We start from the raw sequence: 22,887 nt of genomic DNA, 5'->3' as shown, positions 1-22,887 counted from the left end.
ATTGCAAAATCGTAAGTAGCAGAAATAGATAGGACTCAAAGTCAATATCAAGATTAAAAATTTGCATTTCTTTAGTATATTTTATACAACATTTTGATTTCAGCAATTGTATACCAAAAATATTATCATTTGACTTAAGAATGCAATGAGACTTTGGCTTCTATTTTAATGTGCCTACTTGCCACTAAGTAGTATTACTCACCTAATAGTAGTTCTTACTCAGGACCAAATTAGAGGAGCTGCTTACCTTTTTGTCTGCTCTTTAAGTTTGCTTACAGCTCTCAGTTCTGATTCATCTGACTGAGGTATCTATATTTAGCAATGCCCAAGGAGAATAATTTATCCTGACTTTTAAAATTAAGGAGTTTTTTATTACAAAATAAATATGTCCTATTATTATTATAAAAAATTCAAATATTGCAGAAATATTAAATTAAAAGGAAGCTCCTTCCTCACTATCACTTCGTATCCTCTTACTTCCACCCAACATGTAAAATTTTATACCTAGAAATAATAGTGGGGCATGTAGGGCACATCTACATATAAATAACTTCCTATGCACATACCATATTTATTAATATGAAAGTTCATTCAGTTTTTATGAAATGTGAGATTGTATTAAATGTGTTATCTGCAGCTTGTTTTTCTACATGAACTATGTCTTGAAGAGCTTTGACTTGGCATCATTAAATAAGCATAAACATGAATGCCTCCTGTCCATTTTAGTGGCTGAAAAGTGAGTTGTATCATAACTTACAGTTTATCATAAAATAATAAACATTTTATTTTTACTTTATTTATTTATTTTTTTGTGGTATGTGGGCCTCTCACTGTTGTGACCTCTCCCATTGCAGAGCACAGGCTCCAGACGCTTAGGCTCAGCGGCCATGGCTCACGGGCCCAGCCGCTCCATGGCATGTGGGATCTTCCCAGACCGGGGCACGAACCCGTGTCCCCTGCATCGGCAGGTGGACTCTCAACCACTGTGCCACCAGGGAAGCCCTAAACATTTTATTTTTAAATGATGTTTTAGTATTAGAAAAAAATATTGCAATGAACATTTTTGAGTCTTGACATACTTTATTTTCATTTTTAAAGTTATTATTTCTATCGCATAGATTTCTGGCTTAGAATTGTTAAATCATCCACTTTTCTATTTTGATGAATGTGGCCAAATTGTTGAAGGGACTTAGGATTTTATACAGACCGCAAGGGAGTCAGTTCAGAACTGGCCTCCCTGAATCTGGGGTGAAATGATAGTCTCTTTGAGCAGGAGGCTTCACCACAGAACTCACTGGGGGTCAAAACAGAGCCACACAGGAAGACATTAATTACAACCTCCTTTGGCTCAGAACTCGCTGGAACCCTTCAGCAGGTGTGGACAGCCCTGACAGGACCCTGGTGATGTTGTATTCCCCTTCCGTTCTTCCTCTCAGTGTTTGTCATTTCTATCATGCCTGGTCCTGCTCTGAGATCCATGGCAACACTTTCAGCTACCTACAAATAAATACATTCTCTGCATTATTTTCAAAAAGTAGAGTCTTCATCATTAAGAAGAAGAAGGAGGAGAAACAGAGGAGAAACAGTTTTATCTCCTTTGCAAATCTGCCTTCTAGATGTTCAGTGAAAATATCATGAAGTAATACATGTAATATACTCAGAGCACACACAACTGTGGCTACTTATGCTGGCAGCACCCTCGTTTTCTGGATGTAAAATATAATTGACCTCTATGTAATATCATATTATGTACTGGGCTGATCAAATCCTGTATTTTTCACTTAATGACTGTCATTTAGCCTCTCTGAGCTTCAGGCTCTTGTTTGATTTAAGAAAAGAAAAATAAAACCAAAAAGATATAAAGAATGCCTGTGTCTGGGGAGTGCTGGCTAAGTTGGCATTAATTTGCTCATCTAACAGATATGCCAGGTATTTAGTTCTCAAAAATGTGTTAGTCATCATTTTTATTATTATTTTCTTTATTTTTACAGTATCTTAAATGAACTATGAGGCAATATTGACTTATAGAAGTTAAACTAATTTCTACGAAAGCTATACATACATATATGCAATAAAATGTATAAGATAACTAACTAGCATACCAAAGCAATCAAATATATCCTTCAGCCATCACACTCTAGGTGAGACTAGGAAAGAGCACTGAAGACCCTTCTCTCCAAAATGGGGCTGCCCTCTGAAAGTTCACTGGTAAAACTCACCATGTCATGGTTGGAGTGTTTCTGCCTCCATGGAAATCAACCAGGAGACTGCTTGTTAAGTGTGTCACCGAAGAGTTTGTGGACTCCCAGAATTCTTGTCAACGTGACCTATGTGTAGTCTCAGAGAATGCAGGGCTGGAAAATCATTGCAAATTAGTCAACTGAAACCTAATCAAAGTGTATCTCATGTGGAGAAAGCCTGTGTGAATGGAATGGGGAGAGTCAGCCCGAAACCCACAAGGACAACTCAAGGACTCAGGGCCAGGTTACTCCAGCCCTGCCTGGAGAAGATGTAGACAAATATGGGAAACGCAGTTTCCACGCACGAGAGAGCCGCTCTCTACAGGAGCCAGACGAGGCCTGGGGAACAGGAGAGCACACCGGTTATGGCAAAAGTTTTGCTTCCAACCCTAGCCTCTCCACTTGCCAACAGTGACCTCTGAGAAGTTGTATCTCCTCTCTCTACCTCTGTTGCCTCTGCTGTACAAGACAGGCGATGTTACAACTCCATCATAGGGCTGTTCCGAGGGTGAAACAAGATCAGGTGTAAAACTCTATTCGTGTGCTCACCTGGCCAGGGAAAGGCAAGAGGTGGCTCCCATCCTCAGGTCCTGAGATGTGAGATGCTCAGCTGAACCCCAGAGCCATCAGTAAGTTTAAGAATAACAGCCTCACACCCAAGCAGGGCCTCTAACATGTGGATCTTTTTCTTTAGGAAGAACTCCTCCAGTAAAAGGCAAGGGTGGTTTTAAATTGCATTTTATTTTCTACTCTAATATGTTAAATATTTTGGAATTTGGACACTACCTGTAAGAGATAGAGACTTCTTTACAAGGTTTGAAGCAATAAAGTACATCTTGTGGTCCACATGTGTATGTTTCTGGAGGTGTGGACACGAGTGAGAGGGAGGGAGGGGGTGGAGTGAGGAAAAGTAGGGGCAGGTCAGGTGACTGTCTCCCAGACCCGTCTGACTCTGAGCCTCAGAGTAAAACTGAGGCCAGGAGGATGAGGATAGTGCGCTGAACAGAGATCTAAAGTTGGGGAGTTTGGTGGAAGTTGTCGGTCAAGAATGAAGGAGGAAGTGAGGAAAAGAGGAGAAATGAAGATCCGCAGGTGTACAGCCTCAGCAGCTGAGAGCCTGGGACCAAGGCATTGACAGAACTGAGTAACAAGTAGGGTGGGTGATCCCTGGGGAAGTGACCAGTGGAAGGGGTTTGGGCATATTAGTTAAGAGTTGACGATTGACATCCAAAGGAGGTCTTTCATAGGTAGTTGAATGAATATGTATTCCTCGGAAAATGCATGTGAGTGTGTGAGTGTGTGTGTTTGTGTGTGTGTGTAACAGGAAAGAAGGCAGCACTCTAAAATGCTGGAGTAAGTTAGGGACTGGCATTTCCATTCTGTGGAAATGAGCGATTCTCTGAAGTTTCAGGGAGCTGGAAGGAGAACAGGTCAATTTTGGTAGGTCTGGGAGGAGGGTGAGAGAGAAGAGAAAATGCAGACTTTCTGTGAAGAGCTTTTATGGCACTACTGAATGTTTCTTTCTTTCTTTCCTATCCAGAACAGGTTAATCCAATGATGCCTAGAAAAACCTTCATCCTTGCTAGTACTTTTTAAAATCAGTTTTATACTCATAAAATCCGGAGGGCCGTTTACATTTCTTAACAATAAAGTAGTATTGGGTAAACTTTGGCTGTATTCATATACCAAGACCAGATTTTGTTTTCTCACACCTATTTGAGAAGAGCCCTATGGCTTCAGTTTTCTTAAAGTATTTACAGAAGAAATGTAGTTTCTGAAAATGTTAAATATATGCCAACATCATCTTGTTTTGCCCCTCATGTTTCTTATACTAGGGACTGAAATCAAGACTTCGGATATGGCCTGGTCAGTGTGGGGCGCAGCTAAAGGGATATCATCCTCTGGTGTGGACTTGTCTATGTGACCACAGTCAATGTTTGCACTTGCTGTTTTGTCAACCAAGTGACCCTTGAGCTCGTGTGAGCTTCTTGTCATCTAATCCCTTAGGTTCTTTTTTTTTTTAAGTCTCAGTGAGGAAGACAAAAGGGAAATAAGGCCTTAACCAAAGTTAAGATAGAATTACTGTCAAGCATTGATATGGCATTTAGACTTGCAGAGCTGTTTATGGGCCTCATCCTGGCTATACCTCTTTTGCAGCCACAGCAAATGGAGGGCTTCATGTCTCCCACTCAACAGAAAGGTATGCAGAGTTTCCTGAGAATAATTCATTCAGAGTCACACAAGGGCTTCCAAGGGACCTGAGGTCTTGAGGTCTTTGCATAATTTTCTAGGTTTATCTTCCTTATCAATAATGTGTTATATGTTACTTTTGGGTGACTGAAAGAGAGAAGAATATAAAAAGGAAAAAAAAAATCTCTCTTAATAAGTTCAGTCACCCAAATGATGCTATAAAAAGAATTGCAGCAGTTAACCAAAAACTGGCTGACAGAAAAAAAAAAAAAAAAGCAGTATATGAGTTTTCACTGCACTTTAATGATACATTAAAGAAATCAGTAGCCCCTGTTCTGCTCCGCAAACCTGATTTTGGTAAAGTCCCTAGTTTCAGATAGAAAAACTAAGAGGAGACCACATTGGCTAATTCTGTGCCATACTTTTTCTCTTGAGAATATTTGAGTCTTTTCCTTAATGTGCATGTTTTATCATTAGGTCACATGTGTTTCTTGAGGACCATGTGTCTGTTATCTATTCTTTGTGCCCTTCAAGCTTCCATAAGCTGGGGTCTTTGGCTGGCCAACAGTGGGACACTTTTTTCTTATTTTCCTTTCAAAAATTCTTGGTATTTTACATTTTTTTTTCACACTTGACTGGGAATTTCAATAGCTATTTATTGAATCCTTACTATGTGTCAGTCAACATGTTAAGTTTTATATACATTATATACTTTGATTTATACAACAATATCGAATTAGTATTATTATCCCCATTTAAGGGATTAGGAAACTGAGTCCCAGGCTGACCTCATGACGTCATACAACCCGTGTGTTGAGTCACATGTTTTAAGCTAGGTCCGTCTGGCCTAATGACAATTCTTTCCCACTACAACACAATCATTTTTGTACTTATAAAGTACATAAGCACCCTGTGCCTTTAGGAAGAGTCTTCTATATTCTTCCAAAGGAAGACAAAGTCTGTAAAGTGTTTGCCCTTGAGAAGACAAGTTCATACAAAAGCCAAAGGAAAACAACTTCGTGTGTAGAACATCAACTCTACAGCTGCAGTTTGTATCATTTTTTATGCCAGCCCCCAAATATTCTACCCATTAATACTTTGAAATGTTTGAATCAGCCTTGTCGTTCACACATTGAATTAAATCCAAACACTATTCTCACTGTGATGCTAAGAGCATGAATGAACTTGCAAAGTCTCTTGATGCCCAGGTGGCCTGTAGGCTGAACACAGCCCTCACCTGTGTTTTTGGGTTTTTTTTGTTTGTTTGTTTTGTTTTTCTGCAGTACACGGGCCTCTCACTGTTGTGGCCTCTCCCATTGCGGAGCACAGGCTCCGGACGCGCAGGCTCAGCGGCCATGGCTCACGGGCCCAGCCGCTCCGCGGCACATGGTATCTTCCCAGACCAGGACACGAACCCGTGTCCCCTGAATCGGCAGGCGGACTCTCAACCACTGCGCCACCAGGGAAGCCCACCTGTGTTTTATTGGTCAGTTTTATTGAGGTGTTGATTCCCACCATACTTTTTTTTTTTTTTAAGAATTTTAAATCCATTTCTATGATTTGAAAATTTGAGAAATTTTACGTTGATATTCCAGTCTGGCCCACAGGTCCTACATTCATGAAGAGCATAATTACCTGCTAGGAATGACTATCACTGTCTCCTATAGACAGAATACAACTTCCTCCCAGTCTTCCTCTTGTTCTTTCTCTCTCTCTCTTTCTCCCTGACACTGAAGCTGTTTGTCATGTCCCATTTATCACCTAACACAAAGCTGGCTTCATTCATTTTTATTACTTTCCTTGACCCTGTAGGCATTTGAGTTTGTTTCTACCACATTAAACAACTTTGGAGAGATTTTTAGATTTTATATAAAAAAGTATTTTTGGTAATATGCTCTGCATCATCAAACTAAATATGAAGTTCTTTTTCTCTGTTATTTGGAAGAGATTTTTATTCTTGGAGCAATTTTGTGTATTCCAACACTTTGGCGCCAGGACATCAAATTGATACAGGCAAGATGCCATAGTGTATGAGGGAGACAGTGCTTGGCACTGCTGGACAGACTTCAGAATCTACCATTTTCACCTTGAAAATGAAAGAAGAATTAGGGAGAAATAAAATCCTATAGTAATGTAGAGTTTCTACAGGAGTTTGGTCTTTATTCTACTTTGGTTACTTGAAACTTGCTTTGCAATGTCTGCTTGAAAAAATATTAGAACATGAAGATTCTAATTTTATTCTGTGTATATGTGACATTCATAGATGTGCTTTCAAATAGACACAAGAATCTTATTCCAGATCCTTTGATTGGCCTCTAAATACAGGTACTGAAATTACAGACAGTGGATAGTGCATTTCTTTACATTTTGGGTGAATAGACTTGTAAGTGTATATGTACAGGTGACTATTTGATTTGTTTATAACCAAGATGAATTAGTGCGTTTTTCTACAGATCTCAGGAGTTGTATGTCTAATCTTAACATTTAATTTTCCATAGTGTGGAAACCTCCAATACAGAATCATAGCTTGATGTATGAAAAGATAAATTGACTTGCCTGAGGCTGCAGTGATTCAGGGGCAAAAATGAGGACACAAATGAGTGTTAACACTACTATTTTTTGAGCATTTACCATAGATCAGGCACCGTGACTATATCATATCATTTAATTCTCTCTATAACTCTGTGATATGGGCATTACCTTCATTTTTCAACTGAGGATACTGTGGAATCTCAGAAATAAAATAATTTGCCCAAGCTAATGCAGGTGGAAACTGGAGATCCGGGATTTCAGAACAAATCTGTGTGCTTCTAAATCTATGTCCTTAAAGCACTTCATCACACTACTTGAACCTTGCCATGCATCCTTCATTCATAATTTGACACATTATTTTCTTTGTCTTTAGTCTCAGAGCTGTAAATAATATGCAAAGGATGTTGAAATATAACGTTGATTTTGAGTGTTTTTTGAGTGTTGTGTTGACGTCTTTGTGTCTACAGAGAGAGAACCAATATGAATTAACTCCTCTGTGTTCTCATAAACAAATTGCTACATCATATACCTTGCCTTGATTGTTGTGGCTTGGTGCTGTGTCTCCCAGTTCCCAGGAACAGACAAGATGGTCCATCCTGTGCTTACTTGAGGCTGTGTGGCTGAACAGTCCAACCCACCCATGTGCAATTATCAGACTGCCTTATATAATTCAGTTCAGCTCAGATTAACATATATTTATGGCATACTTGTTAAATTTAGGGCTGAGATAGACAACAAGTGACTAGACCCCTGCCCCTTCTACCCTGTGGCCGTAGACAAGTTATCTCATATCTCTTAGCCTCAGTTTCCTCATTTGTGATAGAAATAATGGTACCCACTGCATAGGTATGTTACTTTTCCCCTAGTATACTTCTGGCTCAAAATCACTGTATATTCATTCAATGTCAGTTTCCTACCTACATATCCTTTATACTCTCAGTAAAATGGTGTGTCCTTACCATGAGTCCAAAAACACAACTCAAAAAAAAAGGAGACGCAAGAGGGAGGAGATACGGGGATATACGTATATGTATGGCTGATTCACTTTGTTATAAAGCAGAAACTAACATATCATTGTAAAGCAATTATACTCCAATAAAGATGTTAAAAAAAAAAAGGAAAACATGAATAGCTTAACCCCATTCATTTTTAACTTTCTTGTCAAAGGATGACTAGTCAGTTTCCTAATTGTGTAATTAACAGAGACAAAGCCAGAGTCATTAACTACAAAGGTCTCTAAAACAGAAAAAAAAATAAAAAGCAACAAACCACCTTAAAAGGTGATAAGAAACATACTAAACTAATTAAAACCTGTTGGCAGGTGGCTGAAACAAGTCCTTGGAGTGATTTTAAGTGGCTTTGTGATGCTTATTTCAAGTTAGTTACTGAGATAGCGGATCTCTTCATGGAAAGAGAGGCAATGTTTCATGTTCCATCAGCACTGCTTTGGGCAGGTGGGGTGCTGTGAGCTACAAAAAGCAGCAGCAAGCTCTGTAAACTATCTGCTTTTCTGGAAAGACTTAAGGAAGATGTAAAATGCTCTTGTTTTTGGAAGCTGGCCATGGGTTTTGTAATTGGCATCCCAGACTTTCACGCATACCTATGAGATGAAAGGCGCTCTGTTACTCCCCTGCTGCCCTAACCCTGCAGCAACCAGCCAAATCACTTTTGAAAAGAGGAGACTTGTTAAAGAATCCCTAGATTATCCACATTTTCTCCTTTCTTTTCTTAAATTTATGTTTTGCAGGACAAATGATACTGGCTTTCTTTCCTTCAAAGACCACTTGCCTGTCACTCAGATAGTTATCACTGATACCAACAGATCAAACTCAGAAGCTGCTTGGAGAATTGGTCCCTTGCGTTGCTATGGTGACCGTGAGTACTAAATTGAAAGAAGATTTCTCTCTGTCTTACATAAGCACAAGATGTTTTATTCCCTTATACTTTTTCCCTGCAGTGTCCCCCTGTCTTGAAAATTATCTACATGCCCAGTGCTTTCCTGTACCCCATTCAAAAACAATGAACCATACTCAGGATTTTTTTTCATTTGCAGGACACTTCTGGAATGCGGTATCATTTTATACAGAAGCCTCTTACCTCCACTTTCCTACCTTCCACGCCGAATTCAGTGCTGACATTTCCTTCTTTTTTAAAACCACGGCTTTATCTGGAGTTTTCCTAGAAAACCTTGGCATTAAAGATTTCATCCGACTTGAAATAAGCTGTGAGTGTTCTCATTTATGAATTTAATATAACTGGTCAACAGAAGTTTTAATCTTATCTTTGCCACCAACAACTAGTGTACTATTTAGATTATCAAATTAATCTCCCTGGGCCTCTGTCAAATTAACAATGATAATTTCTAGTTCCTCCTTATGCTTTTTGTTTTATTATTACTTATCAGTGTTTAAAGAGTCATTCTGTCCTCAAACTAGTGCATTCCCAAAATTCCCATAGATATTTATTTACAGTGTCTTTTATCTGATCCATGGGCATTTATTACCTATTCTTTTAAGCTTCCACACCACTGAACTTTTTCATTGCAATTTCTATGGAAAGCTGAAAGCATTAGTATTCTGCATTCTATTTATACTTGAAGTCAAATTTTTGTTGTACTTTTTCTCTGCAAGTAATTTCTTGACTTATTTCCCATCGCCAGGAGTATGTGACTGACCAATCAGAATTTCCATTGTTTCTCTACCACTTCACCATGAACAGGGGTGTATCTAGTGAGTTTGGTGTCAGGATATGGATCATTTTTTTTTTTTTAACATCCCATCTCCTATATACAAGTTATATTAAGAAATAATCATAAAGTTAAATGAAAAGTAGTACAAATGCAGATGGGGAAGTGTTCTGTTAATGAACTTTTATATGTAATCATGCCAATAAAAATATTCCAGTACAAAAAAGAAACACAAGACAATAGAGAATTTTAATCTCATTCATTCATTTTTTATATAAAAGGGAAAATACCTACATATTGATCTGTTCAAGTAATACTAGTAACATTAAAAGTTCTGTTCCGGGCTTCCCTGGTGGCGCAGTGGTTGAGAGTCTGCCTGCTGATGCAGGGGATACGGGTTCGTGCCCCGGTCCGGGAGGATCCCACATGCTGCGGAGCGGCTAGGCTCGTGAGCCATTGCCACTGAGCCTGCGCGTCCGGAGCCTGTGCTCCACGACGGGAGAGGCCACAACAGTGAGAGGCCCACATACGTCAAAAAAAAAAAAAGTTCTGTTCCTTAGACTTGACTTATGTAAATTTGTGAGTGAGTTCATCAGAATTGATTTTCTTTGCATGTTCATGTTCAAAAGAGAGTATAATCAGATTTGTCCATTTATCTTCTCTCTTACTGATCAAAGGATACTTTTTATTAACTTTAAAATGTTTTTCACATTAAGCAATAGATATAAACATTTTAGAAAAGATTTTAAACATAAGGCTAAGTTTGATAGAGATTCATAAAAATGCCATTTTACAATAAATTCCAGAAATTGCTATAATCTCTATGTATTTTTTTATGATCAATGTTAGCATCTTTCAAGTAGCTCTGAAATAAAAAAAAAACACTAAAATATTTTTATTAGAAAATTCATCATGGGTTACTATTCTACTTGGTAAAACCTTACAGCGTTCCTAAGGTTTTGGAGTTGCTTAAGCTCTCTTTGGGTGCAATTTGTGTTCACAGCCCCTGTGGTACTATATATTCCTTGTTTCAACAGTAGATCTGAGTTAAACAACGATAGCACAGTAACTGTAAAAATGGGAAATCAGAAATTGAGCTCTTATTCTTAAAAACAAACACATATTTTAGTCTGCATGTTCAGGAGCCAATGGTACGTCAGGAGTTCTCTATGTTAACTTCCCTCTTGAATATAATATGTGGTAGGTAATAAAATGTACTATTTGAAGCTTACACATTATTAAAAATTAATACTAACATCAGCATTTGTTACAACTTAAACCTACAAAATTCCCCCCCCCACCCCCGGTGGAGGAATGTTTCATTGCTGACATTATTTAGAATTACTGTTGTGTGGCAATAATAAAAAACAGATCTACTTTTAGTTGCTTTTGCTAGTTTTCTGATTCTCTGCATTCAGTATACCCACTTCTTTCTTATACACAAGGTGGACTGCTCCCACCATCTAGCCCTTATTAAAGCCATGACCATGAAGACTTATGCTTTTCGTTATGTGCCTCATTAACCTGGTTTTAAATGCATGTTTTCTATGATTTGATTGTGGCAATTGACCATATTACAATAATAATGTGACAGCATGAAATACCCTTGAAAACCTAAGTAATAATGTCTTAGTAACAGAAACGTGGAAATTTGAGACCTCCAGAAAAAGAGACAAAAGTGCTGGCTGGAGGAGATGGCTGAAGTGCATGTACAGGTCTCCTGCAGAGCACAGAGCAGCTAAGTGTTTCTTCTGCAGCTACAGCCCAATACAAGGAAAGGCATCTCTTTAACTGGTAGTTGTAATCTCCTTTTACTCCAATGATTTAGACTATTAATGGCAGGAAGCTCTTGTGGCTTTAGTGTGAAATAAGATCCCTCATAGCTACCTTGGCCAGGCTTTAAATATGTGGAGTTGAGTGCCAGCTATTTCATAATATGGATATAATAACCTCAATGTAAATTTAATAACAATCAGGCCCTAAGGCCTTTCAATTCATTAAAGCAGCAGCAAATGTCATGGCATATTATCACAAGGTAATGAGTGATGATTTCGTGTTAATTATATTTCAGTGTCCAATTTGTTTGAACTTCCTCATACTATATTTTGTCCTTTGGGTTGCACAAAAATGTTTTCAGTACAAGTGGTATTAAATCTGATAAAAATTTAAAATCCATTGATGTCATTGTTCAGTGCACACTTTTTCACCAGATCAGAGAATATGTATTTTTTGAAAGAGGAATATTTTGTATAAACTTTTTTAAAGTACGAGACCTCAAAATTTTCAAAATATTTTGTTTTATTATTATTATTTAAAAGGAAAAGCAAACAAACAAATGGGGCTTATCTTGCATTTCTTACTAACAGCTGCACTCAACCTATGTCTTTTACACAGATGGAATTTTCACCCTAAAGTGTTCATAGTAAGATTCCTCTACAGATCATCTTCTTAGAAAGAAAATGGCCTTCACAAAAATGTAGTATATTTCTCAAGTAGATCTCTTCCTCATCCCCAAGGAGTATTCCTCTGTAACTATCCGAACAGAAGTTTTCAAAATTGATGTATCCGAATTGTTGGACAGGGAACAAGTTTACATAAAATTTTCAATTTATTTCTTTCTGGGTCACTTCCAACTAAGACATTTGAATTTTGTAGCTTTAAGATTAGTCCATATTCTATGAAAGGCAAGATGTTTCATTATGTCCTCAAGTCTTAATGGATTTGTTCCAAATGAGACTGAGAAAAAAATAGCTATTTTGGCAATTAGCTCATAATGGCTGTGCAGGTTGAAACAGATATTTTGGAGTGGATGGGGGATGAGAAGGAAATGGCTGTTGAGATCAGTACGGCATAGCGGAAAGAGACTACTGGTGAGAACCCAATGTGGATTCTAATTTCTGTTTCTCTAACTCGAATTGTGAGCAAGTTCCTCACCCCTTCAGTGCTTATTTATGAAAATGGAATTGTTGATGCCCATATGTCGATCAGATGCATTTGGCTGCAATTAAAAGAAAACTCAATCTTAACTGGTAGACACAAGGATGGGAATTTATTGGTACCAGGACAGGTGACCAAGTCCGGAATTGGTGGGGAACTTTATTTCTGGTTGGATTCAGGAGTTTAACAAATGTTAGCAGTGGTCTAATTTATTTATCTCCCTGCTCTGACTTCTGAATCTCCACTTCCGTCAAGGCTATCTTTCCCTCAAGAAGGAGCCACATTTCAGCTGGTGAGAAAGCACTTCTTTGCCAGCTGTCCACACAATCCTCCTGATATGCAAGTCCTCTGACTGCCTAGGAACAAATGCCTCTAGACAGGGAAGTAAAGATTTCAGACTGGTTTTGCCAGAGCCCAGCCTTACCCCTTGGGTGGTAAGGGCAGCTAGCTGACCTTAAAGCCTGTAGGGGAAAAAAAAATCATTTTCATTCCTAAAAGTCTGAGTTCTTGGCTGAGAACCATGTGATAAAAGACAGAATAACAAGAGGAAAAACAAACAGAAGTTTATTAACATTTATACCTCATGTAGGGATGGGAGATACCCAGAGGAAAGGAGTGACTCAATGAGGTGACTTAGACCTCCAGTTCATATGACATCTATAAGAGAGAACAATAAATTTTTGGAAAAATAATAGGATAAAGGAAAGCAGTTTTAGGCTTTGAAAGTAGAGATAAAAGCTAGTTAGTCAAGTTTGTTATGTAGATTCTTCTGGTGGCATCTTGAGGCTGATAGGGTCTAACATTGTCTCCAGGTGATTAATGTTTGTCCTCTTGGTAGAGAGGGGAGGAGGGATGGAGGAACAACTAAATCTATATCTATGTCTATGTCCTCATCTATATCTATATATCTAGAAATTTGAGTTCTGACTTTCAAATGTATCATATCAATAATATTACCAACTGTGATGGTAACTTGAAGATACAATCCTCAGATCCTCAAGAATAGGAAAGATTAATTCTCACAATAATTACATTTATACTAAATAGTTGAGTACTCTAATTAGACATAGTACTGAATGTTTTATATTCATTATTTAATTTTGTTTTCAAATAATCTCATCTATAATCATCAAGATATTGCATTATTATTTTCATGTTCAACTCACAGTCCAATATGCAGATGAGGAAGGTGAGCCTTGAGAGGGTAAATAACACACCCAGCATCACCCAGTAAGATTCAGAATCCAGGATTCAATTCTCTGTTCATTTGAACAACTCCCTACTCTGCTTTGCAAAACTGTCTCAAGAGCCAAGAATGTTAGAAGGTGAGAAAATAGCATGATTTTCCTCCATGTTTTGAGGCATAGGACATTCAGCAGGTCTTTACAACTTAATACAAAACTGTGTGTGCTTTTTTTCTGGAATAGGAGCCACAGCTGCCATCAGCGCCTCCAAGAGTCCATGTCTCCAAAAATGTTTAACAATATTTCATTTACTTCTCATTCTACAGATGAATACATGGGAGGTCAGAGAGGTTAGGAGACTACATTAAGGCCTTGCATCTTCTTCTTTATTCCATTATGGTGCCTGAGACATCTCACATGCCTGACCTGTGCAGGGCTGAGAACACAGAGATGGTGTCACAGTTTGAGGAAGGAAGAGCATTGTACAGGAGCCTTAGAAGGCATCTTCTCATCTCCTAGGACCACTTGGTGTACAATCTCTCATGCTTGCGGCAGGTTCCTCCACTTGACATGCCCCTTCTTGGTCAGTCTTCTCAAAAGTACACCATGAGCTCATTTTGTTTCATTCATCTCTGCTTAGCCCTGGCTGGGTAAAAACCCACTGAAATACTCCAGTGACTCCTTCGCGTTGTCTTGAACCATAGGGTGTAAATGATAAGGGAGGATATTTGTCAGACAGTTGCGGGGAGAAGATGGTAAATTCATGATAGAGGTAATGCTGCCACTGGGCCTCCAGCTTTCCCATTTAGAACCACTGAGCTATGCCCATTCCCCCAGAAAATGAGATCTAGTTGACATTGGCCTCAGGTGTCCTGTCTTCCAAGTCACTAGCCAGTGTTGGAGGTATCACCATGTACTTACATTTATTTTCATTCAGTTTTTTCCAGGCACCCATATTATATATCTAGCTTTGACTGCCAGGTAGGGACTGCATAGGTTTTGGGGATGGTGGTTTTCTCATAGGACAAGTGGGTTAAAAAGTGAGCTCCAGAGACACATCACCTGGATTTAAATCCTGACTCTGCCCCCTCTGGGTTGGAGCAGCTTCTCAGCTATCTGTGGGTCAGTTCCCTCCTCTGTAAAATATTACCTTTCTCATATGATTGTAGGGAGTTGATTCATGAAAAATGCTTAGCAGAGTGCCTGGGTCATGGTAAGCGCTCAATAAATGTTAGCTATTATTATTGCATTTCACTGATTCTCCCCTAGTTCTAGGAGAAGTGAGTTGAACATAGTAGGTCTTTAATAGTGACTTGAATAAAGTTAAATAATACTAATTTTAGAAGGTTTTTAAGGAACCTAACACCTTGGTATAAAATTAAAAGTAAAGAAAGGAAGAAAGAAAATTACAAAATTGCATTTAGTGTGTACAGGGTAACATTTTAATGAATGAAATTTTAGTTTGATGGGAGCTTCCTGTATACAAGGCCCAATCCTAAATTCTGGGTGTCCAATTCATCTATAAGTTGCAGACTAGCTGGGGAGACAGACTATAACCAGATCATTATACAACAGAGGGATAAATGCAGGGGCAGAGATAAGTGCAGACCAGAAACTAACAAGGAGGTAGTGGTGACAGAGGGTGGCAGGCCGTCACAGCAGTGGAGCAAGCCTTTCTTCCACAGAGATGTGCTGTCTGCATGGAGCTGGATATCCACAAGACCAGGTTGCAGGAAGGCTTTTAGCAAAATCTTTAGCATTCCTCCCCGTCAACCTCAAGAGTTTTTACCTATGTTTTTAGAGAGAAATACACTTATGCTCAATATCTCAGTAATTGTTTATTTGGTCTCAAGATAAGCAGGACTGTAAGGTAGCATTGGTGGCCTGATAAGAAACAGGCAATGGCTCAAAGGGCCAACTTCACTCTTATTTAATCTTTCAATTGTTGAATCTGATTTGCTCCCTTCAATTCTGTTTCCGTTAATGCATGGGTTTATGAGCCAAAGACAACTGACGTGGGTTGGTGAACCATGCCACGGTGATGATAATAATAACAATAGCTATCATTGTTGAGTACATCCTACACGCCAGGCACAGTTCTAAGAACTTTGTCAGGATGAATTTATAAACAACCTGACAATTAGGTATTGTTTTTATTCCCATTTTACAAAGGATAAAAGTAAGAGGTGACAAGCTCGAAAACTTACCTCAGGTCATGGAGGGTGCCAGAGTCCAGGTCTCAAATCCCATTTGTAAAGCTTCTATCTTATTGCCTCTCTTTGCAGTCAGGGCTCACATTCACCAGGAAGGCGAGCAATTCAAACTCTCTGCTACTTGAAATTCTGCATATTGGGGGCTTCTTATACCAAGGCTGGCTTTCTGTTAGGGTTTAAAGCCTGAGAAAGGAGTGGTCCAGGGTGATGACTGACCTTTGATGTTGCTGAATATTCAGATCTGTTAGTTGATGACTTTGTCAAAGAAATACACATGTCCTATCTCGGGTGTAAAGGAGGGGGACCATCACAAGGTGCTGATAAGGAAGGGAAGGTCTGGAATATGAAGGCTTCTGTTCCTGAGAGAGGACTGTCTTCCCCTCAACTTTAATTTATAATTTACCTCTCCACATCCTGCAGATTTAGAATTCTTACATAATAAAAGAAAATACAAGAAGGTATACTAAAATAGAGAAGAAAGATGGAGATTATACTTTTGGAGTCAGATTCTACTTACTCTCTAGGCAGCTTCAAGCAAATTGTTTCTATTTCTCTGAACTTTCATTTTCTCACCCATAAAATGTGCATAAAAATGAAACCTTTCTCATAGAGTTGCTTTGAGGATTTAAATGAGAGAATCTATGGGCAGTGCTCCTCAGAGTGCATTGTACTACTGTGCTGCTGCTACTTCTCTCTCTCTCTGTTAATGGTGATAACACCACTGTCACCATCCCCATCATCACCACGACCACCGCCATCACCACTATCACCACCATCACCATCGCCACCATCCTCACTACTACCATCACCACAATCACCACATCACCTTCACCACCATCAACATTATCACCACCATCACCATCACCACCACTATCATCATCCTTATCGTCACCACCATCATCATCACCACCACAACTATCACCATCATGACCACCACTATTATCTTCCTGTCATCATCATCATCAACATCATCATCATCACAGGTAACATTACCCCTGACTGGCTCTTTTCTGTCTTGTACGATAAGCAGATTGCTATAGAAGGGCAGAAAGGGTCATGGAAAGAGCCCTGCATGGGGAGTTGGGGGGATAGGGTTGTGTTTGTTCCCAGACACTGCCACTTGCAGTGATGCAGACAAGGCACTTAAAATTTCTGAGCCTCCTTTTAAAAAAAAAGTCATAGGAATAGCATGAATTCTTGTATCATATGTATTGATGAAATAACACATTTTAGAATAATATATATAATACACATAATAATATGTTGTATATATATATGAACATTATTATAACATGCATAATGAATAATACCAAGCACTGGACTTTCCAGGGTGTGGTCTTCTCCTCGCAGGAGTGTAGCTGCTTAGCTAACCAAGTATCTATAGCTGTCCATGAGGACACAGTTGAAGTCAGAAGAGATCCAGAAAACCCAGAACCTTGGAGCAGGTGCATTTTGTCAGATCAGCATCAGTGACCCTGGTCCCTATCCTATTTCTTGAATTCTCACAATGAGAACCAACTGGGACAAAAAAAAAGAGCTTGAGATTTAGTAGTTGGTAGTTATTACCATTAATGGTAGTTTTTATACTGAGGGGATTTCATCTGAAGGCCTCTCTACCTAGCTGTTGATGTACGATCGTTTTTATCATTCGTTCAGGGTATGCTTGTGCCCTAAATGTACTGACAACTCCCTTCATCTTTTTACCTGTTTCCTTTTTGGTTTCAGCTCCTTCCGAGATCACTTTTGCCATTGATGTTGGGAATGGCCCCATGGAGCTCATAGTCCAGTCCTCTTCTCCTCTGAATGACAACCAATGGCACTATGTCTGGGCCGAGAGGAACCTCAAGGAGACCTCACTCCAGGTGGACAACCTCCCAAGGATGACCAGAGAGACCTCAGAGGAGGGCCATTTCCGGTTACAGCTCAACAGCCAGCTGTTTGTAGGTAGGGGACATCTTACAGTGCCCTGTGTGCTATAAACCCTACAAGACTACTGTGGAACCAGGCCCAAGGAAAATTATTATTTTAATTTAGACCTGGGAAATGATTAAAATATTCCTTAAGGCATTTATAATTATAAACGTAATTTCACAGATTCTTCCTTACTAGATTTATTAGCTACAACAATGGAAGATTATGTCATCTCTTAGCAAAGTTTGAGGGGTTTTCAAACTCTATTTGTATCTTTTCTCCTTGTACGTATTATATTCTCAGATGTCCGGGAAGCTCTACTACTTTTCATCCCTATAATCAAAACCTACTCTTAGAAAAAAGGATGTATCAGCTATTTAAACCTTATTAGAAGTTGACTTTAAGTCAGTGGGCTACCATTCACCCTTCCTAGTGATACCTGACTCCAGATAATTATTGATAACCATGTAATGAAATATGTTACAGCATCTCCAAGGGATTTAGGGCATCAGTAATATGGTGGTGGAGGGAGCTATTGGTTTTTAAACTAGGAGCTTCTTTGATACTCCCTGAAATCACGTCACTTAGGCAGCTGCCTGATAACTTGCACAGAAAAGCAGCCCTGGTCCCTAAGCAGACGTCTCTCCACTGGTCATTTCCACCATGAGACTCAGAATCAACCTTTAGATAAGTTGTTCCTCTGAACTGGCTGCCACTGCTGGCAGTAGGGCCTGGGAAGTCTCAAACATCATTCACTGAATCATTCATTCATTCCATAAGCAGTCAGTGAGCACCAAAAACAAATCAGGCACCTTGTCAGATGGTGGGAATTGAAAGATGACTTGTGCAATGAAACTTCTTTTCAAAGAGCTCACTCTGTGTGTGTGTGTGTGTGTGTGTGTGTGTGCGTGCTGTGCGAGAGAGACAAAGAGGCAGAAAGAGAGAGGGAGAGAGAGTTTAGCCACATTAGTCCAGGTAGGAAACGTCCACCTTATAGCTACAGTTTAGAAAGGATTTTTTGAAAGTAGGTTGAGCAGGGCTTATAAAGCTTTAAAGACAAATAGAGTTGTAAACGTTAGGGATATTGTATTATTATCAAAACCAAGGCACTGCTCTTACATAAAACTTGAAACTCAGATGCTTAGAACAGTAGCATAAATTAGGTGTAAAATTTGCCAGTATACCCAGATTTACTTTTTTTTCCTTATGTATTTATTTTACCAACTCTCACACTACATAGCTTTACTGCTAGTAATGAAATGCCATCAGCAATCAATGGGTGTTTCTTACTTGCTTCTTTTAAGTTTGGGTTTGTGCAACTTTTAACTCTGAGGAAATCTGTCACTAAGAACATACCAGCTAAAAGAAAAGAAGTAACAGAATCTGTAATCTCTCTTTCCAACAGGAATCATATTTCTTTCTTCATCTATCATGTTTTACCTATCCATCAGAAGCTAAGATATAAGTGATTAAAAATGATTTTATGATGAAAAAGTACTCAATTAACCTACATCAGTGATATGATTTAGTATTAAAATATTTTTTTAAATTTATATTGATGTTTTCATTCTATTTAAACATCACATTTTATTGCTCTGAATAAGTTTGCTAGTCATCAATATTTAATGTCTTTTTTGGTGTAATCAATTCAAGTAGTTTGCAATTTTCATAAATTATATTCCATGCCAAAGTTTAATTTATCTTCAGGCAGTACTGATGAATCTTTCTGGCTGAAAGGTGTATATAAAGATGGAATTTTTTTAATCCCTTCATGCAAATTTCATGTAGTTATGAAATTATCATATGTGAATGATATGAATATGTGACAAACTTTGTGCAAGTTGAAAGGAAAAAGAGGCAGCTGTGTTTCCTTGCGGGTTTTTATCTCTAGATGTTTCTGTTCACTGATCACAAATGCAATGAGTAAGAGCATATCTATGGGTCTGGAGAGATACCTTGCTCTAGCTGGAGCCAAGGTCAGCTGCAGCAAGAGCACCTGCTTCTGGTATGTTTCTTCCCAATAGGCCCCATCTCAGATGGTACTCTGATTTATTGAATTTGTCTTAATGTACTTGAAGAAGAAAAACATGCTGTTGGAGGCCATTTTAGTCTGTTGGTTTGAATTTTGTTGTTTAGTGTTCAACCTGTTTAGAAGTGTCAGGTGGCCAAAAAAATTGAAGTCCCAATATTTCCAGTTTGTATGATTCAGTGGTTTAAAAAAAAAAGGCCTCTACTTAGCTAGAGCAGCCAAAATGACGAATTGCATTCTCTATCATTCAGAAAATTTGAGTCACTGGATTTTTATATTTGCTAGGCAGAAAAAGATATGATTGCGGTGTGCTGTTTAAAATTTTTTTTTAACTAAAGTATATTTGATTTACAATGTCGTGTTAATTTCAGGTGTACAACAAAGGGATTCCGTATACGTATACATATACACATTCTTTCCCAGATTCTTTACCCACATAGGTTATTGAGTATAGTTTCCTGTGCTATACAGTAGGTCCTTGTTCATTATCTATATTTACTGGGATAGATTGATTGTGACAGTACTTAAATATTAATTTGGATATGTCTGTCTAGATACCTTTAACCTCTGAAGGATCTTTCAGTCAAAACATAGCATCGTTCAAGTATGGTAATCACTGGCATTGCTGCTATGCTTGTGAGTGCTTCCCGAGTGCCAGAAACAGGTTGAATTTTATAGAATGGATATATCTCTTAGCACTGCCCCTGTCATTGGAACATGACAAGTTGAAGTGCTGATACCTGAGTCCATGCATGCTGGATTCCCAGAATCAATACTTTAACTTCAAGCTTTTATTTCCTTGATAGTTAGGGACAATTGCAACCATGCCATTTCACTGGTCGCATTTCTTGAATAGAGTAGGAGAAGCTTCATAACACAGAGCTTCTGAAATGTGCACTGCAAGCTTGGGGTAGTTTCAGCTTTAAAACTCTTGGCAGTATCATCCCTCGCTTTGCTCTTCCCTACTAGCTTTTCAAGTTAATATGAGGAAAAGGCAAGAGAAATCCAAGAACTAGCACTTATGGCTGAAAATGAAATGAAGAGATCTGGGTAAGAACTCCAGGTCAACTGCCAACAGGCCATGCGACCCTGGTAGAGAAACAACTAGCCTAAGTGGATTCATTGTCTTTATTATTTGCAGAATGAAATTGATGAGTCTGGTAACTGATCCCTTACAACTTGAGGATGTCCCATCTCCATCTGTATATTAAGCATGACAATCATCCTTACCCTCATGCCCATGTGGATGTCACAGCAAAGAAAGTATCTCTTTGTCCCCAAATCTGACACCCCATCTTTCCAAATATGTTGCAATTATAGAATGGACATTTTGTAAAGCTGTGAGCCTGTGAGTCTCATTTTTGTGTTGCTTTACTTTCTTCTTATCTTTTTGGCCTTTTATGGACCTTTTTCTTTATTTTTTCTTTTTTTTGGCTCAGCTGCTTTATTTGTGTCAAAATAAACTGAAGTAACTCCCACTTAGAACTCCTTGGGGGAAGTATTTCACTGACTTGGTAAATCATAAAGTTGAAGCGATTTCCCCCCTACCCACGGTGCTGCTCCTGATGCCACACTGGTTGGGAATTATTATTATTATTTTCAGGTGAAGCGTGTCAAAAGCAAGGTCAGCAGTGAAACCAGGAAAGGTGGGTCTCATTTGCTCTCTGCCCTGACACTTCAGAAACTGCTAGAGTCTCTCTGTGGAATAGTCACTTATATTTACACTTGCGAGTGCCCCACAAGGATGGGTTTCCTGACACAGGCCAGCAGAGTTTTCTGTCTGGAAGATGTACTGTGTCTCAAAGCACAGGAGGAGATACACACCCTTTTCATGTTAAGGAAGAACTGGAAAATCACCTTTTAGCATATTTGTTATTTGTTACATTATTTGTTACATAAAACCATTGCACATGGAGGATATCAATGGTGAAACAAAAAGTAAAGAAATTGTCTTTTCAGCATCCTTTACATTTCTGATGATAAGGTCTGATTTACCAACAAGTTTATTTTTTCAAAGTTAACTAATATGTCAAGTATACTTGAATCATCTTAGTAAAAAAATTAGCTTAGTAAAAAAATTAATACATGATTTCTGATATTCCCCATAGTAGTTAAATAAGAGAACGTGTCCTGATTCATTTAAGAAGTTTTAGGAGACCTCAGAACACTAGCGGGCAAGTCCCGTGAATGCTTTGCTTCCTTGTTACCTACCAAGTGGCAGTCACTCAACGCTTCTACAATGATAAAAAAAAAAAAAATGAGGACGAGCCACCTGCTTCCTCATGCATTTTTTTCCCCCAACACCACTTCTGCTCCACATAATCAGATTCTTAGAGCTTGAAAGTGCTTTGAAGGAACACTGGTTCTTTTTATTTTCAGAGAAGTGAATGATTAAATGACCCCTTCCACAAAATTTTGTCTCATCTTGCAAATGTTGAGAGTTGAGTACAATGAACCCATCCCAATAGCCCATGTTAGTATTTTCTGCCCCCTAATATTCCAAAACCCTTTTGGAAATGTTTATCTACAATCTCTTATGCTTTAATTGAAGCTCATTTCATCCTATACTGGCCGCATTAGATTGGTAATGTGACATTGAAGGAGAATGTACAATTTTCTTGTACAGTTTCACTTTTTTAAGTTTTAATTCTGCCTTTGACAAAACATATCTCAAAGCATACTATCTGTTTTTGAAGAAAGGTACAACATGGCATCATGTTCTCATGCAGCCCAGGCAGGAAAGCCCTGAGATTTGGACCTCACAAAAACTCAATGGTAGAAGCAGTCATTCTAGTTACTGTGGCACTGCCATTCATCAAAATCTGTAACTCAGTAAAGAAAGAAAACATTAAGACAGCACCGTTCATGTGGAGCTAGGGTGATAATTATAAAATGAAATTCAAGCCAGATATTTCTGGAAAATAAAACAGTACACTCTGGATGTTCAAGGACCCAAACTGAGGGA

The 22,887-nt window shown here is 38.6% G+C and overlaps 1 protein-coding gene across 2 annotated transcripts in view; it reads left to right on the top strand.

Annotated features, from left to right (window-relative positions):
- Positions 1–22,887, top strand: part of CNTNAP5 (contactin associated protein family member 5) — an 881,675-nt gene that overhangs the window by 730,899 nt on the left and 127,889 nt on the right. For both annotated transcript variants that reach the window (XM_065881152.1, XM_065881151.1), the window contains exons 15-17: positions 8,710–8,837; positions 9,016–9,186; positions 17,708–17,926. In XM_065881152.1, coding sequence (XP_065737224.1) covers positions 8,710–8,837; positions 9,016–9,186; positions 17,708–17,926 — 518 coding nt within the window. The remainder of the gene's footprint in view (positions 1–8,709; positions 8,838–9,015; positions 9,187–17,707; positions 17,927–22,887) is intronic.

The sequence above is a fragment of the Phocoena phocoena genome, chromosome 7 (genome assembly GCF_963924675.1).
Source record: "Phocoena phocoena chromosome 7, mPhoPho1.1, whole genome shotgun sequence".
NCBI classification, from domain to species: Eukaryota; Metazoa; Chordata; class Mammalia; order Artiodactyla; family Phocoenidae; genus Phocoena; species Phocoena phocoena.
This window is presented reverse-complemented; position numbering and strand designations above follow the sequence as displayed.